General features: G+C 46.0%; 1 protein-coding gene across 1 annotated transcript in view; it reads left to right on the forward strand.

Annotated features, from left to right (window-relative positions):
* The window catches only part of OTOG (otogelin), a 706015-nt gene that overhangs the window by 465857 nt on the left and 220727 nt on the right, over positions 1 to 19431 (forward strand). The window contains 5 exon segments of the mRNA XM_030202446.1: positions 2981 to 3149; positions 8437 to 8529; positions 8532 to 8581; positions 9450 to 9479; positions 9481 to 9539. Of these exon segments, the coding sequence (XP_030058306.1) occupies positions 2981 to 3149; positions 8437 to 8529; positions 8532 to 8581; positions 9450 to 9479; positions 9481 to 9539 (401 nt within the window).

Below are 19431 nucleotides of genomic sequence, written 5' to 3' on the forward strand. Positions count from 1 at the left end.
AATTTTCATTTTACCGCACGTTCATTTTCGACAAGGCATTTTTTTGTAGGTGAGCTAAAAAATAATTCTGCGAACGCCCAAAACACGTGTCTATACTACTGCAGGCCATTTTTCAGCGCACCTTAGTAAAAGGACCCGTGGAGGGGCATAATCGAATGGGGCGCCCAAGTTTTCCTAAGGGCATTCTCACAGGAAGTCACCGTGAAGGGATGGTGAAACCCGTATTATCGAAACAAGATGGGTGGCCATCTTTCATTTCGATAATATGGTCGGGGATGCCCAAATCTCCACATTTAGGTCGACCATAGAGATGGATGTCCCTAGAGATGGTCGTCCCCGATTTTTGGCGATAATGGAAACCAAGGACGCCCATCTCAGAAATGACCAAATCCAAGCCCTTTGGTCGTGGGAGGAGCCAGCATTCGTAGTGTACTGGTCCCCCTGACATGCCAGGACACCAACCGGGCACCCTAGGGGGCACTGCAGTGCACTTCAGAAAAAGCTTCCAGGTGCATAGCTCCCTTACTTTGTGTGCTGAGCCCCCCAACCCCCCCCCCCCAAAAAAAAAACCCACTACCCACAACTGTACACCACTACCATAGCCCTTAGGGATGAAGGGGGACACCTAGATGTGGGTACAGTGGGCTTCTGGAGGGTTTTGGAGGGCTCACATTTACCACCACAAGTTTAACAGGTAGAGGGGGATGGGCCTGGGTCCGCCTGCCTGAAGTGCAATGCAGTACCCACTAAAACTGCTCCAGGGACCTGCATACTGCTGTCATGGAGCTGGGTATGATATTTGAGGCTGGCATAGAGGCTGGAAAAAATATTTTAACATTTTTTTTAGAGTGGGAGGGGGTTAGTGACCACTGAGGGAGTAGGGGGAGGTCATCCCCGATTCCCTCCGGTGGTCATCTGGTCATTTAGGGCACATTTTTGTGGCTTGGTCGTAAAAAATAAAGGACCAAGTAAAGTCGGCCAAGTGTTCGTTAGGGACGCCCTTCTTTTTTCCATTATCGGCCGAGGACGCCCATGTGTTAAGCATGCCTCAGTCCCGCCTTCACTATGCTTCCGACACGCCCCCGGGAACTTTGATCGTCCCCGCGACGGAAAGCAGTTGAGGGTTCCCAAAATCGGTTTTCGATTATGCCGATTTGGGCGACCCTGGGAGAAGAACGCCCATCTCCCGATTTGTGTTGAAAGATGGGCACCCTTCTGTTTCGAAAATGAGCCCAATAGTGTTTAAAAAAACCCTGTCTGCTGCTGGCCGAATATTGACCTGAAAGTATTTTATCTGATAGTACTGCAATATACCAGTTCATTACCATTAGTATTTTCATTCCGTGGCATATTTCAGTTGGATATATTAATATTGATTAAGATTTTTTTTCTATGTTCCAAAACACTTATGTTTCGCAAAGCCAAAGTAATAATAAAAACAATGATATCATAAGTACATTATTGTGGTAGTGCAACATGGTGTTGTGAGCCCTCCTTGAAATAAATCAAATTTTGTGATTTGTAATTGTTTTGTTCACATGGACTAATGACCACCAGAGGCACCATTTGTTCATCCATTAGCGTATCTTTTCTGTGTTTCTTTTATTACCTCATTTTATTAAATGTTGTACAGCAAAATACTCTTAAAAATACTCTTAAAAATTAATATGTACAGCATATCACAGAGTGCTGCAAAATTCCAGTAGTGTACAGTCAGTAAATACCTAGCTTTCCATTTTTATTTTAAGGGATTTAGTAGTGATTTGCAGAAGTCTAAGGTGCTAATTTAACATATAAAAGGTGGATTTATAAATTTAAATCAGCATATCCTTATAAATAGAGATTTAGAGGGACTGCATAAAAGCCAGATTCTCTAGATCTTCTGGATCCACAAGATTCACTCTATACCTCTTACAGTCGGGTCCACAGAGGATTCAGCTTTACTTGTACAATGAATGCCCCAGCTCCTCTGCTGCCTCAGTCTTTCCCAAATTCTGTGGCAGCTCTAGCTGCATCTGTACCTTGCCCTGCTTTGCTTTGGTTAGACTTTTCCTTGCCGAGGAGCTTTGGGATTTTTTTTCTTAATATTGAATTCAGGGTCCTCATCTGGATTTGACTTTTCAGCAATAAAGTCAGATCTGGAGAAGACCCTTGGATCCAACTTTAATATTAAGAAAAAATTCCTGAAGATGGAGATGCGGCCAGGGAAGCAAGGGGTTATGTATACTCAAAGCAGGTGTAAATGCCAATGGTAAAGTTTTCTGAGGTATGCATGTATTGCCATTCTAAAATATGTAAAATCTACAGAAGAACAGCCCAGAACATGTGTCTTATCACTGTGTGCTGACACATATACATAGCACTTTTTCTAAAACTGCTACTTATATGTAAATGAGAATTTACACATGTAAATCTGATTTTTATACAGCTGCATAAGGTTCCTGAAGCATGCTTCATTGGAATCAGGAGAGTTCAGGCGATAGCTTGTCTCTCCAGCCAGTTCCAAATTCTAGGTCATCTTCTTTCTTGTAATGAAATGGGGGGGGGGGGGGGGGGTTCTATTATGCCTAGGGCTGCTTGTTAGCTCCATGATGTATGTACTGTACATGCTATTAGATAACTAAGGTGTCAGCTGGGTTAAAGCATCAGTTAATTTGAACCCAAAATGCCAACATGTCTGTATAATTTTCAGCGTGTTAACACAACTATGCTAACTTCAAACATGTTGACTAATGCAGTATTATGCTCCATCCATCAGAAATACAAAATACTGGATTTGATTTCCTTACTTATTCTACTGCATTGTATATACTCTATGCTATGAAAAAGTAGTAAATATAATTGTCATATGTTTCAAATACCCCCAAGCTTTCAAAGATCTTTCCTGTCTAGTAGTGTGACATCTTTCCTTCTGTTTTTGATAAATTTGTGTACATTTAAAAAAGAATTGTAAAATTGCATTCTCCTAAATATTTTTCAGCCAATAACAGACAGTGAATGCATTAAGCACATTTGCCTTGATGGGCAAAACATCCAAATTAACAAATCACAGAACTGTCCTTATAATGCAACTCAACCCAGCTGCGGACTTCTCGGATTTGCTGTTCAAATGAATGGTGATACATGCTGTCCAAAGTGGGAGTGTACATGTAAGTGAGGTGATAACATGAAACTCTTACTTAATTTATATATAAAGCTAGTGAGCAAGAGAGGGGTCAACTGCAGTTTCAGAAGCGGAAGGAATGTCTGTGTCCAAAAAGATGATCATTGTTATTTAGACCCTCAGGAACTATAGATGTTCGTGGTTCTCTAAAATCTTTTTTACAGGTAAATTAACTTCTTAAAAGACCTCCATGTAGAGCTGAGTAGCCTGATGGTAGTGCAGTGAGTTGAGAACCAAGGGATCCAGGTCCAAAGCCCACTTCAGCTCTTACGATTTGTTTAAAATTGTGAGCCCTCCATGGACAGAAAAATACATACTGTACCTGAATGTATAAGAAACCTAAATATCAGCCAAGGCCTACATAAGCTCTGGTGGCTAGCACATGCTGAATTAACCCTGGATATTCAATGCTGGTGGACAGACGGCCCAAAATTGAATATCTTGGGTCAATTATTTCTGTGGCAATCAGCATTAAGAAAAAAATCAAAAGACGTGAGTGAAGTGAAATCTGGACCTGGGTCCCTTGGCTCTCAGCTCACTGTACTGACCATCAGGCTGCTCCTCAGCTCTGCATGGAGGTCTATTAAGAAATTAATTTACCTGTAAAAAAATTTCAGTATCATGAACGTCCATGGTGTCTAAAACTGTCATATAGCCCTGCATCCCTAGCTAGTTTACATAAGAACATAAGAGTAGCCATACTGGGTCAGACCGATGGTCCATCTAGCCTAGTATCCTGTTTTCCAAACAGTGGCCAAGCCAGGTCACAAGTACCTGGCAGAAACCCAAATCATGGCAACAGTCCATACTACAAATCCCAGGGCAAGCAATTGCTACCCATGTCTTTCAATAGCAGACTATGGACTTTTCCCCCAGGAATTTGTCCAAACCTTTTTTAAACCCAGATATGCTAAGTGCTGTTACCACATCCTTCGGCAAACAGTTCCAGAGCTTAACTATTCATTAAGTGGAAAAATATTTCCTCCTATTTGTTTAAAAAGTATTTCCATGTAACTTTCTCGAGTGTCCCCTAGTCTTTGTACTTTTGGAATGAGTTAAAAATTGGTTTACTTCTACTCGTTCTATACCACTCAGGATTTTGTAAACCTCAATCATATCTCCCATCATCTGTCTCTTTTCTAAGCAGGAGAACCCAAACCTCTTTAGCCTCTCCTCATACTCTTCCTTGAACCTTTTCTAATTCTGTTATATATTGTTTGAGATACGGCAACCAGAACTGAATGCAATACTCAAGGTGCGGACGCACCATGGAGCAATACAAAGGCATTATAGTATTTTCAGTCTTATTCATAATCCCTTTCCTAATAATTCCTAACATCCTGTTTGTTCTTTTGGCCGCTGCCACATACTGAGCAGAATATTTCAGTGTATTATCTACAATGACACCCAGATCTTTTTCTTGAGCACTGGCCCCCAAGGTGGACCCTAGCATCAGGTAACTATGATTTGGATTATTCTTTCCAATGTGCATTACCTTGCATTTGTCCACATTAAATTTCATTTGCCATTTGGATGCCCAGTCTTCCAATTTTCTAAGGTCTTCCTGCAATACTTCACATTCTCCGAGGACAAGCTGGCTGCTTGTTCTCACTGATGGGTGACGTCCACGGCAGCCCCTCCAATCGGAATCTTCACTAGCAAAAGCCTTTGCTAGTCCTCGCGCGCCGATGTGCACCGCGCATGCGCGGCCATCTTCCTGCCCGAAACCGGCTCGTGCCGGCCAGTCTTCTTTTGTCCGCGCTCCGTACGGTCGTGTTACGCCGTTCGCGCCCCTTATCGACCTCGCGCGTCTATTTTTGACTTTCGCTAACTAAAAAAAAATTTTTTTAAAAAAGGGATTTCGGAAGAGGACCTTTTCGGTCTTTTTCCTTTTCCACTATTTCCAGTTTTTGCCCCGGTAAGTTTTCTTTCGTCTTCGGGGTAGGCCCTTTTCAGGCCTCAGTCTTCCAATTTTCTAAGGTCTTCCTGCAATACTTCACAGTCTGCACGTGTTTTAAGAACCTTGAATAGTTTTGTATCATCTGCAAATTTGATCACCTCACTCATCATTCTGATTTCCATATCATTTATAAATATGTTAAATAGTATCGGTCCCAGTACAGATCCCCGCGGTACTCCACTGTTCACCTTCCTCCATTGAGAGAAATTACCATTTAACCTTACCCTCTGTGTTCTGTCCAATAACCAGTTCCAAATCCACACCAGAACCTTGCTTCCTATCCCATGACTCTTTAATTTTCTCAGGAGTCTCTCATGAGGAACTTTTTCAAAAGCTTTCTGAAAATCTAGATACACTACATCAACCGGCTCACCTTTTACGTGTTTATTCACGCCTTCAAAGAAATGAAGCAAATTGGTGAGGTAAGACTTCCCTCGGCTGAACCCATGCTGACTTTGCCCCATTAAACCATGTTTGTCTATGTGTTCTGTAATTTTATTGTTTCCACTATTTTGCCTGACACCGACGTCAGGCTTACTGGTCTATAATTTCCTGGATCACCCCTAGAACCCTTTTTAAAAATCGGCATCACTTTGGCCACTCTCCAATCTTCAAGTACTACGAATGATTTTAACGACAGGTTACAATCATATTCGGGGGAAGGCAACCACTGGGGGATTAAGGAGGTGATTTATCTTAATTCTTCCAGTGGAGAACTGCTCAATCAGAGCATCTTTCTGTAACTTGGACGTTCCAAGTACCAGAACTAAGTAAGTAGACATTGACATTCCATCTCTTTTTGAAATTGCAGTTGGATGTTCATATTTTAGCCCATCCTGTCCAAACCATACTCAGACTATCCCCCTTGCCATAAGGGTGTACTGCAGTTTTAGATGTCTATATCCCAGCTTTATAAATATGGATTTCTAAATGCCAGTTTTCAGATGTCCGAAACCATGAATAGAGCTTGTAAAATAAGGGCCATAGGCACCTACTTGGTGTTCAGAAAAAACGGGACCCTAATATTGTTCCAAATAACCCAAAAAGTGTTACTGCACCAGAAACTTCTGCCTAAAATTCAAGACATTTTTAAGTACTTTATTTTTCAACAGGATGGAGCTCCAGCGCATAGAGCTTGCAAAACAGTTGAGTCTCATAAAACCTCAGAATTAATTGAGCCAACAGCTCAGTGGCGTCAAAGACTTCATGAATGTGTCAAGGTTGAAGGAGGACACTTTGAACAGAAATTATAAATTAGCTAAGAAAAAACTCGTTATACTAATACATTTTCAAAGGTCATACTATTTTTATACAGTTGCAAAGTATTTTGAAAGTATGTGAGGGGTTCCATTTTTTCTGGACACCGTGTATATATCTTTAGAAAATAGTGACTAGGTATTGTCCTACTTGACCTCTTAACCCAGGTGCCTCGTTATAAAATTACCCTCTAGAAGGATAATTCTTTAAGGAGCTGCCTAGTTGTAGACAGCAAGAAAGTGCATAAATGGTGGCATTCTGGTCATTTATATGCATAAATGACTACCTATAGAATATCAACTATGCCATGATTTGATGGTGTGGACACTGCTAGTGGGCATGCTCGTGGGTGGAGCATGTGTGGGGTACACAGGTACACGCATACATTATAGAATTCTATAATGTATGTGCTAACATCTAGATGTGAGCATTTACATATATGTGATTGCCGCTTAATTTATATATTTGGCTATTTGTACTAGTATTCTCTATTTATTTAATTTTGTTACATTTGTACCCTGCGCTTTCCCACTCATGGCAGGCTCAATGTGGTGGGCAATGGAGGGTTAAGTGACTTGCCCAGCGTCACAAGGAGCTGCCTGTGCCGGGAATCGAACTCACTTCCTCAGTTCCCCAGGCCCAAAGTCCACCACCCTAACCACTAGGCCACTCCTCCACACTTTTCTTTATAGAATAGGCTTAAAATAGGCACCATAATTAGTGACTATAGTGGGTGCCCTGTTACAGAATTATTTTCATAGCAAAAAATAAGAGGCCCAAAATGCCTCAATCCAAACATGTCACAAACACAGAGCAGCAACACTGAGCCAGTTGTTATTTTTCAAATGCTTTAATAAATCCAAAACAACCTTATAATCAGTGGAAATACTGAATACAAAATACTTTTCATTAGTCTATTTGTCCAACATGTTTTGGCTACTGCCTGCTTGATTTTCACTTGTGCATTGGTGGGGACCTGTTTTGAGCTCTACATTGTGGGCTGAAAATCCCTTATGAGGCATTATAGACAGTGGCCTAGGTGGAATATCGGTCCATTTTACATTTTAAAATTTGCCCCTGAAGAAGGCAGTAGCTCAAACATGTTGGGCTAATGGACTAATGAAAAGTATTTTGGATTCAGTATTTCCACTGATTATAAGGTTGTTTTGGATTTATTACAGTATTTCAAAAATAACAACTAGCTCAGTGTTGCTGCACTGTGCTTGTGACAGAATTATCCTCCCCTTATGTGTAAAGTAAACTCCATGTACAAACAGTGCCTTTAGGGGCCCTTTTACTAAGCTGCAGTAAAAAGGGCCCTGCAGTAGCAGCAATGGATGTTTTTGCCACACGCTGAGGCCCTTTTTACCGCAGCTGGTAAAAAGGCTGCAAAACTACATGATCATATGGTAAGTTTGCTTTTTCTATGTGACATTTAGGGGGAGCACTTACCACCACCCATTGAGTTGGTAAGGGCTCCCATGTTAACCTGGGTAGTATGCGGCGCTGTCTGATTACAGTTGGGTTATCGCCTGCAGAAATATTTTTGGAATATTTCTACTATCGCGGGAAATGGCATGCCCTGGGGCTGGAACTACCACTGACACTCGTGTAAAAAGGGCCCCTTAATGCATGTTACTGCTTACAGAAACTTTGTCACTCTTTAGTAAATTGGGTGGTGGGGGGAATTCATCAAGCAGCATTAGGGCCTTCCCACAGGTGTTAGGACCTTAACACATGTGAAATACTAAGAAGCCCTAGTGTCTGTGTGAAGGTCCTAACGCTGCTTATTGAATTCCCCCCTTGATCTCCGAGTCAATTTTCCTATTACTTTACCAATACAAATGTCAATCAGATGGCAAGGACATTGCATATATGATGAATACTTTAAAGGTAATGGTGATATTAATTTACAAAGTAGCTGCTTAAATACAACTACCATATTCAGTGATAAACTCAGAAAACTGTAATGCTGAGAAAGTGTCTGAAATACAGTAGTTTTATGATCTGTGCTTTTTCACTCATATGACATTAGTAAATTTCATGTCTCTATCAGGTCACTGTTCATTTTTCTCTGATCTGAGTTTTGTTACCTTTGATGGGAATCATTTGGCTCTGTTCAAAGAAGCATCATACATAGTCAGCCAAAATCAGAAGAAACCATATCCATCCATGTCCTTGACTGCAGAAATAAAACCGTGGTAAGAATTCCTGTATTATTCCCATGTGAAAGAATTTACAGCATAAACAACTCTAATCTCAGCTGTGTGTCTGGTATAAAACTGAGACAACTCCTTAATGTTTGGACTTCCTTATGGTAGTAGTTAAACAGTTTGCCTAATCCTTAGTTTCAGGATTTCTGGACCACTATCACTGAGATTTATTTCTCAGCTTACTTATATGTTTGGTTTGAAGAGATGCCTTGGGATTGATAACATCAAAATGGATAAATTCAGGAATCCAGTTTTTCCTTTCTTTATTAGATCCCCTGTCAAGGCAGCACCTCAAGCATCAAATTTTTGCTCTCAAAGCTACCAAAACTGAGGGATACAGCCTCATTGCTGTGTCTTTGGTTAATAGGCAATCATCATAATAATGGAGACGGCTTTTCCTCTCTGCTTGAGATTAAGGGGGAAAGTTATCAAAATGAGCTACCATAAGACAAATTATTCTAGTGTTAACTTGGGTTATTACTAGTAACTAGGTGTCACTGTATAAAATTGGAGCCCTGTGCTAAATAGCACCAGTTTGGTAAATTAACCCATCTTAATATAGCCCAATATTGATAACTTTCCCTCTAAGCACATTCTCCTGGATTATGGTGTCATATATAGAATCTCCCCCCCATTATCTATCTGGTCCATCCAACAATGAACACCAAATGTTGAGTCTCTTGTGCGCCTCACTGAATATAATGTTGTAGCTTGATTTCTAGGGCTGACCCAAATGTTCCATTTTTGTTCAAAAATAAATTATCTTCTATTCAAAAATATTTCAAACTAAAAAAGAGCAATGTTAAATTTGACAGATGTGTCAAATTTAATTTCATAATGTTTGCTTTCTCTACAGGGGTATATGAATTCCATCCCATTGTGTCTGAGCAATGCTGAATCTAACCCATATCTTCAACCAAATTATTATAGATCGTTACACAGACGAGTAAGATTTGCATCTATGTTACTTTTGATATGCTGTATAAAAAGAAAACATGAAAAAGAACAGTCCCAAATGACATTCAGATTATTCCAGTTTTGATATGTCATGGCAAATGGTTAAAATTGTTTCAGCGCTCATATTTATTGTATTTTCAGTAGTAGCAAAGACATTTTACAAGACTATTAAGATATAAAGCTTAAGGGGCCCTTTTTCAAACCAGCGGTAAGCCCACTGCGGGTTTACTGCACAGCAATCTGGAACTACCGCTGGCCCAAAGTGGTATTCCACCCCCAGCGCACGGCATTTCTAGCACTAGCAGAAATATTTGAAATATTTGTGCATGGGGTTACCTGACAGAGCGCTGCCCAGTTACCGCTAGGTTTAGCATGGAAGCCTTTACTGCCACCTCAATGGGTGGTGGTAAGAGTTCCCCCCACATGGCCACACGGTAAGTGCAATCTTAACACATGGCCATTTCTTTTTTCTGCCTTTTTATCCACTCTGGTAAAAAGGACCACATGTGGTGCATGGCAAAAACGGCTGCTGCTGCTGCTAGCACAGGGCTCCTTTTACCGCAGCAAAGTAAAGGGCCCCATAAAGCAGTAATTACTTGTTAAATTCAGGTACTGACTTTGAGCAACGACATCTATTGATGCACTTGGTGTTAAGCATGGTGGAAGCATGGAATGGGTGGAAAATAGGTTGGGAATGCAACTTACAGTTAATGCGGACACACTTATGCACGAAAATTCTTCATGCAGCAGATAGCGCTGGATGGTTAGGGCCAGATTCAGTAAATGGTGCCCAAAGTTAGGCGCCATTAAGATCTGCGCTAAGCACTAATTGTATAAAGGGTGCTTAGCACTAAGCAACCTTTATAGAATAGCGCTTATCCCCTAGTCTGTAAAAGTCACAGAAAATTGCACGCAGTTATGCACTAAATACATTTAGGGGATCATGCCTAAAATTTACTCGTGATTTGAAAAAGGAGGCACGGAAATGGGAAGGTTATAGGAGGAACGGGGGTGTTCCTAAAATGATGCGAATTGTTATGGAATAACGGGAATACACATCTAATGTAGGCACATACATTTGCACCAGTTAGGCGTGATTCCCAGGCATAATTGCTATTCTGTAAACAGTGCCTAACTTTGTGTGGCTTATAGATTACCACTTTTTTTTGGCACCATCTAGCCCTTAGTGTGGATTCCTGCGCCCAACTTTGAGTGAAAGACTTAGGCCTCCTGAAAACCTAGTGTAAATACTGATGTGCAACTAATGGCAGTTGGGCTTGCAATGACCCTATTTTAAATACCAAGCCTAAATTTTGGGAATTCCCCTGACCTGTCAATGCCCCTGCCCTGGCCATGCTCCCTTTTGAGTTGAGCACAAGACAATCTAGGCATGCAGTGTTATAAAATAACGCATAGGCACATCTGTGTGCTGTAAGTCCTAATTATTGCCAATTAACATCAATAATGATTGTTAATGGCCTCATAGCTAGTTTGCACACACCCAAATTTGGGCGACCTTTATAGAATCCGTGGGTAATGTCACTCGAATCGGTACAGTTGCTACGTGTTATGTGCAAGTCAGTTAACAAAAGGTAATGACATTTCCTTTGTTTACGCTAAATGGGAATCTGCAGGAGAAACCCTTAACAGTTAACACTTGGGCTGACCCTAGTCGGCTTTTCATTACTGCATGTTAATTTTTATAATTAATGTATGGTAAGGGAAATTAGGTTCTTACCTTGATAATTTTCTTTCCTTTAGTCACAGCAGATGAATCCATTAACTGATGCAGATAGAGAACAATGAAAGCACATGGTGTTTCTGGACGCCCAGCCCCCTCTGCCTTCAGTATATGAAATTCCAAGCAGAGTGAATAAGAAGGCAAAATAACATAAACTTTCCTCACAGAGAACAAACGCCCCTGAACTGGAGCAATAACCAAACAAAGGAGGGATGTTATCAACCTCCTGCAATACAAACAGCATGTAGTAACTCTGATAGCTTGTCTTCAAGTACTCCTGATGAGGCACAATGTCTGTATGCAACATCTGTACAAAACCTAAGTCAGACAGGGAGGGATCATGGATTCATCTGCTGTGACTAAAGGAAAGAAAATTATCAAGGTAAGAACCTAATTTTCCCTTCCTTGTCATCAACAGCAGATGAATCCATTAACTGATGGGATGTACCAAAGCACTCCCTAAGTAGGGTGGGAACAGGCAACTCCGCGAGCAAGCACTTGCGCTCCAAAATGCGCATCCTGCCGCGCTGCCACAACCTGCCTGTAATGCCGCACAAAAGAGAGCTGAGAAGCCCAGGTAGCCACAGGACAGATCTCTTGAAGAGGAAAAGACACCCGTTTCATCACATGCCATCGTAGAGTGCGCTTTAAACCGCTTCAGCGGCGACCGCCTGAAAGCAGATAAGCAGAAAAAATGAGTTCCTTAAGCCAGCGGGCTATAGTGGCCTTAGACGCGGAAACCCCCATTGGGGACCTGCCAACAGAACAAATAAATGATCAGACTTCCTAAATCATTGACATCTGCAAATACTGCCATAGAGCCCTGCGGACATCCAAAGGCGCAATTGCCCAAAGGAGTCCGGAAACTCCTCCTTACAAAGGAAGGAAGAAAATGGGCTGGTTCAGGTGAAAAGCTGAACCAACTTAGGCAGAAAGGAAGGCACCGTGCAAACAGTACCCTGGATTCCGAGAACTGTAGAAAGGATCCCGACAGGAAAGAGCCTGTAGCTCAGACACTCTTCTTGCCGACGTCATTGCCACTAAAAAACGATCTTGAGAGTCACATCCTTCTCAGAAGCCTTCTCAGAAGTACCTACGTTTAAGAGGCTCAAACGGAGATTGCTGGAGCGCCTTCAATACGAGCCCCAGGTTCCAAGCCGGACAGGGTGACCGCAAAGGAGGACGGAGACGAAGCGCCCCTCTAAGAAATCGGACAATATCCGGATGAGCAGCAAGGGACAAGCTGGAGACTTTCCACCGGAAGCAGGCCAACGCTGCCACTTGACCTTGAAGGGAAATGTAGGCCAGGCCCTTTTGTAGCCCGTCCTGCAAAAAGTCCAGCAAAAGCGAGACTGTTGCCATAGTCGGCGAGATAGACTTTGGAGTACACCACGCCTCAAAAGTGCGCCAGATCCGAGCATAAGTCGCAGAGGTAGACCGCATGCGAGCCTGCAAGAGCGTGGCAATAACCTTATTAGAATAGCCCTTGTCTCTCAATTGCGCCCCCTCAAGAGCCAGGCCGTAAGACCAAAGCGGCAAGGATCTTCCATAGTCACCGGACCCTGAACTAACAAGTTTGGAACCCGAGGCAAAGGAAGAGGCGCGTCCACCAGCGTCCGTCGGAGATCCATGTACCACGGACGCCTTGGCCAATCCGGGGCGATGAGAATCACCAATCCTCGGTGCAGGCGAATCCGAAGTAGTACTCGCCCTATCAAGGGCCAAGGAGGGAACACATACAGGAGGCCCGAGGGCCAAGGTTGAGCCAGGGCATCCAACCCCGCCGAGCAAGAATCTCTCCTTCTACTGAAAAAGCGAGGGACTTTGGCGTTTACGCTTCATGCCATGAGGTCCAAGCCTGAAGTCCCCCATTTAGCACAAATCTGAAGAAAAACTTCTTCTGCCAGTTCCCATTCCGCCGGGTCGATTTGATGTCTGCTGAGGAAATCGGCTAGTACGTTGCTTTGACCAGCTATCTGCGCCGCGGACAGCAGCTCTAGGTGGCCTCGGCCTAGTCGCAGATCTGAGACGCCTCCGTAGCCAGGGCCCTGCACAGGGTGCCGCCCTGACAATTGATGTAAGTCACTGCTGTCGTGTTGTCCGACAGAACTCGGACAGGAAGACCCTTCAGCGTCCTGTGGAAGGCCAGAAGAGCCTGGAATATCGCTCTCAGTTCCAAGTGATTGATGGACCATCCCACTTCTGCGGTGGACCACAGACCCTGAGCATAGCGTCCCCGGCAATGAGCTCCCCAGCCGGAAAGGCTGGCATCCATTATCACCACACACCAAAAAGGAAGAGCCAATGGCATCCCCTGCTGCAGCATGCTGTCGGAAAGCCACCAATCCATTCTGCGCTGGGCCGCAGGAAGCCACCTTAGTCTGTGTTGGTATTCCTGGAAAATCGAAGATCATTGCTGCAGCGGCTTCATCTGAGCTGTCGCCCAGGGAACCACCTCTATGGTGGCCGTCATCGATCCCAGGAGCTGAACAAAGTCCCAAGCTCGAGGGTGAGGCATCTGTAGGAGCAGGCGGACCTGATTCTGAAGCTTGAGACGCCTTTTGTCGGGAAGAAAAACGAACCCTGAAGCCATGTCGAACCGGACCCCCAAATACTCGAGAGACTGAGAGGGGGTCAGGTGACTTTGGGCATATTAACTACCCAGCCCAGAGTCTGAAGAACTGTAACAACTTTGGCTGTGGCAAGTCGACTTTCGTCTGCCGAATCTGCTATGATGAGCCAGTCGTCGAGATAAGGGTGAACTCTGATACCCTCTCGCCTGAGAAAGGCAGCCACCACTACCATCACCTTGGAAAAAGTCCGAGAGGCAGTTGCCAGGCTGAAAGGTAAGGCACGAAACTGGAAATGTTGGCTCAATACCGCAAACCGGAGAAACCGCTGATACGGTGGCCAGATGGGAATATGCAAATACGCTTCCTTGAGGTCCAGAGATGAGGGAAACTCTCCTGGCTGTACCGCTGCAAAGCGATTGCTACATACCTGTAGAAGGTATTCTCCGAGGACAGCAGGCTGATTGTTCTCACTGATGGGTGACGTCCACGGCAGCCCCTCCAATCGGAAACTTCACTAGCAAAGGCCTTTGCTAGCTCTCGCGCGCCCATGCGCACCGCGCATGCGCGGCCGTCTTCCCGCCCGAACCGGCTCGTGTTCGTCAGTCCCGTAAGTAGCAAGACAAAGACAAGGGAAGACACAACTCCAAAGGGGAGGCGGGCGGGTTTGTGAGAACAATCAGCCTGCTGTCCTCGGAGAATACCTTCTACAGGTATGTAGCATTCGCTTTCTCCGAGGACAAGCAGGCTGCTTGTTCTCACTGATGGGGTATCCCTAGCCCCCAGGCTAACTCAAAACAACAAACATGGTCAATTGGGCCTCGCAACGGCGAGGACATAACTGAGATTGACCTAAAAACTTATCCAACTAACAGAGAGTGTAGCCTGGAACAGAATAAAACATGAGCCTAGGGGGGTGGAGTTGGATTCTAAACCCCGAACAGATTCTGAAGCACTGACTGCCCGAACCGACTGTCGCGTCGGGTATCCTGCTGCAGGCAGTAATGAGATGTGAATGTGTGGACAGATGACCACGTCGCAGCTTTGCAGATCTCTTCAATAGTGGCTGACTTCAAGTGGGCCACTGACGCAGCCATGGCTCTGACATTGTGAGCCGTGACATGACCCTCCTGGGCGTAAGTGAAGGAAATGCAATCTGCTAGCCAATTGGATATGGTGCGTTTCCCCACAGCCACTCCCCTCCTTTTGGGATCAAAAGAAACAAACAATTGGGCGGACTGTCTGTTGGGCTGTGTCCGCTCCAGATAGAAGGCCAATGCTCTTTTGCACTCCAATGTGTGCAGCTGACGTTCAGCAGGGCAGGAATGAGGACGGGGGAAAAATGTTGGCTAGACAATTGACTGGTTCAGATGGAACTCCGACACTACCTTCGGCAAGATCTTAGGGTGAGTGCGGAGGACTACTCTATTATGATGAAATTTGGTGTAAGGGGCCTGGGCTACCAGGGCCTGAAGCTCACTGACTCTACGAGCTGAAGTAACTGCCACCAAGAAAATGACCTTCCAGGTCAAGTACTTCACATGGCAGGAGTTCAGTGGCTCAAAAGGAGGTTTCATCAGCTGGGTGAGAACGACATTGAGATCCCATGACACTGTAGGAGATTTGACGGGGGGCTTTGACAAAAGCAAACCTCTCATAAAGCGAACAACTAAAGGCTGTCCTGAGATCGGCTTACCTTCCACATGGTAATGGTATGCACTGATTGCGCTAAGGTGAACCCTTACAGAGTTGGTCTTGAGACCAGACTCAGACAAGTGCAGAAGGTATTCAGGCAGGGTCTGTGTAGGACAGGAGCGAGGATCTAAGGCCTTGCTGTCACACCAGACGGTAAACCTCCTCCATAAAAAGAAGTAACTCCTCTTAGAGGAATCTTTCCTGGAAGCAAGCAAGACACGGGAGACACCCTCTGACAGACCCAAAGAGGCAAAGTCTACGCTCTCAACATCCAGGCCGTGAGAGCCAGAGACTGGAGGCTAGGATGCAGAAGCGCCCCTTCGTCCTGTGTGATGAGGGTCGGAAAACACTCCAATCTCCAGGGTTCTTTGGAGGACAACTCCAGAAGAAGAGGGAACCAGATCTGACGCGGCCAAAAGGGAGCAATCAGAATCATGGTGCCCCGGTCTTGCTTGAGTTTCAACAAAGTCTTCCCCACCAGAGGTATGGGAGGATAAGCATACAGCAGACCTTTCCCCCAGTCCAGGAGGAAGGCATCTGATGCCAGTCGACCGTGGGCCTGAAGTCTGGAACAGAACTGAGGGACCTTGTGGTTTGCTTGCGATGCGAAGAGATCTACCAAGGGAGTGCCCCACACCTGGAAGATATGGCGCACCACTCTGGAGTTGAGCGACCACTCATGAGGTTGCATAATCCTGCTCAACTTGTCGGCCAGACTGTTGTTTACGCCTGCCTGATATGTGGCTTGCAGCCACATGCCGTAATGGCGAGCCCAGAGCCACATGCTGACGGCTTCCTGACACAGGGGGCGAGATCCGGTGCCTCCCTGCTTGTTGATGTAATACATGGCAACCTGGTTCTCTGTCTGAATTTGGATACTTTGGTGGGACAGCCGATCTCTGAAAGCCTTCAGAGCGTTCCAGACCGCTCGTAACTCCAGGAGATTGATCTGCAGATCGCGTTCCTGGAGGGACCAGCTTCCTTGGGTGTGAAGTCCATCGACATGAGCTCCCCACCCCAGGAGAGACGCATCCGTAGTCAGCACCTTTTGTGGCTGAGGAATTTGGAAGGGGTGTCCCAGAGTCAAATTGGTCCAAACCGTCCACCAATACAGGGATTTGAGAAAACACGTGGACAGGTGGATCACGTCCTCTAGATCCCCAGCAGCCTGAAACCACTGGGAAGCTAGGGTCCATTGAGCAGATCGCATGTGAAGACGTGCCATGGGAGTCACATGGACTGTGGAGGCCATGTGGCCAAGCAATCTCAACATCTGCCGAGCTGTGATCTGCTGGGACGCTCGTACCTGGGAGACGAGGGACAGCAGATTGTTGGCCCTCGTCTCTGGGAGATAGGCCCTAGCCGTCCGAGAATCCAGCAGAGCTCCTATGAATTCGAGTCTCTGTACTGGGAGAAGGTGGGACTTTGGATAATTTATCACAAACCCTAGTAGCTCCAGGAGTCGAATAGTCATCTGCATGGACTGTAGAGCTCCTGCCTCGGAAGTGTTCTTTACCAGCCAATCGTCGAGATAAGGGAACAGGTGCACTCCGAGCCTGCGAAGCGCTGCTGCTACCACAGCTAGGCACTTCATGAACACTCTGGGCGCAGAGGCGAGCCTAAAGGGTAGCACACAGTACTGGAAGTGACGTGATCCCAGACGAAATCGAAGATACTGTCTGTGAGCTGGCAGTATCGGGATGTGTGTATAAGCATCCTTTAAGTCCAGAGAGCATAGCCAATCGTTTGACTCGTAACCACTTGTAACCACTCGCCTCCACCTACCCTCCTCTTTTCCTTCCCGTTCACATTAATTGATTTGATTTGCTTACTTTATTTTTTTTTTTGTCTATTAGATTGTAAGCTCTTTGAGCAGGGACTGTCTTTCTTCTATGTTTGTGCTGCGCTGCGTACGCCTTGTAGCACTATAGAAATGCTAAATAGTAGTAGTAGTAGTAGTTTTCTGAATCATGGGAAGAAGGGTGCCCAGGGAAAGCATCCTGAACTTTTCCTTGACCAGATATTTGTTCAGGGCCCTTAGGTCTAGGATGGGACGCATCCCCCCTGTTTTCTTTTCCACAAGGAAGTACCTGGAATAGAATCCCAGCCCTTCTTGCCCGGATGGCACGGGCTCGACCGCATTGGCGCTGAGAAGGGCGGAGAGTTCCTCTGCAAGTACCTGCTTGTGCTGGAAGCTGAAAGATTGAGCTCCCGGTGGGCAATTTGGAGGTTTTGAGGCCAAATTGAGGGTGTATCCTTGCCGGACTATTTGGAGGACCCACTGGTCAGAGGTTATGAGAGGCCACCTTTGGTGAAAAACTTTTAACCACCCCCCCGACCGGCAGATCGCCCGGCACAGACACTTTGATATCGGTTATGCTCTTCTGGAGCCAGTCAAAAGCTCGCCCCTTGCTTTTGCTGGGGAGCCGTGGGGCCTTGCTGAGGCGCACACTGCTGACGAGAGCGCGCGCGCTGGGGCCTAGCCTGGGCCGCAGGCTGTCAAGAGGGAGGATTGTACCTACGCTTACCAGAAGAGTAGGGAACAGTCCTCCTTCCTCCATAAAAACGTCTACCTGAAGAGGTAGATGCTGAAGGCTGCCGGCGGGAGAATTTGTCGAAAGCGTTATCCCGCTGGTGGAGCTGCTCTACCACCTGTTCGACTTTTTCTTCAAAAATGTTGTCCGCTCGGCATGGGGAGTCCGCAATCCGCTGCTGGATTCTATTCTCCAGGTCGGAGGCACGCAGCCATGAGAGTCTGCGCATCACCACACCTTGAGCAGCGGCCCTGGACGCAACATCAAAGGTATCATATACCCCTCTGGCCAAGAATTTTCTGCACGCCTTCAGCTGCCTGACCACCTCCTGAAACGGCTTGGCTTGCTCAGAAGGGAGCATGTCCACCAAGCCCGCCAACTGCCGCACATTGTTCCGCATGTGAATGCTCGTGTAGAGCTGGTAGGACTGAATCTTGGCCACGAGCATAGAAGAATGGTAGGCCTTCCTCCCAAAGGAGTCTAAGGTTCTAGAGTCCTTGCCCGGGGGCGCTGAAGCATGCTCCCTAGAACTCTTAGCCTTCTTTAGGGCCAGATCCACCACACCAGAGTCGTGAGGCAACTGAGTGCGCATCAGCTCTGGGTCCCCATGGATCCGGTACTGGGACTCGATCTTCTTGGGAATGTGGGGATTAGTTAGAGGCTTGGTCCAGTTCGCCAGCAATGTCTTTTTTAGGACATGATGCATGGGTACTGTGGACGCTTCCTTAGGTGGAGAAGGATAGTCCAAGAGCTCAAACATCTCAGCCCTGGGCTCATCCTCCACGACCACGGGGAAGGGGATGGCCGTAGACATCTCCCGGACAAAGGCCGCGAAAGACAGACTCTCGGGAGGAGAAAGCTGCCTTTCAGGGGAGGGAGTGGGATCAGAAGGAAGGCCATCAGACTCCTCGTCAGAGAAATATCTGATGTCCTCCTCCTCCTCCCACAAGGCCTCACCATCGGTATCAGACACAAGTTCATGAACCTGTGTCTGAAGCCGTGCCCGACTCGACTCCGTGGAAACACGGCCACGGTGGGAGCGCCGAGATGTAGACTCCCTCACCAGCACCGGCGAAGCTCCCTCCACCGACGTCGTCAGGGAGTCTTCCTGGGAGGCGGCCGCAGCCGGAACCGCAAGCGGTACAGATGTCGGAGACCTCACCCCGGGCAAAGGGCCAGCCGGCGCCTCGCTCAACGGTACCGGTGGCGCAGGCACCCCCGCTACCGGAGGGGAAGGGCGCAACAGCTCTCCCAGGATCTCTGGGAGAACGGCCCGGAGACTCTCGTGCAGAGCGGCTGTGGAGAAAGACATGGAAGCTGATGCAGGCGTCGAGGTCAGAG

This window comes from Microcaecilia unicolor, chromosome 4, assembly GCF_901765095.1.
Source record: "Microcaecilia unicolor chromosome 4, aMicUni1.1, whole genome shotgun sequence".
NCBI classification, from domain to species: Eukaryota; Metazoa; Chordata; class Amphibia; order Gymnophiona; family Siphonopidae; genus Microcaecilia; species Microcaecilia unicolor.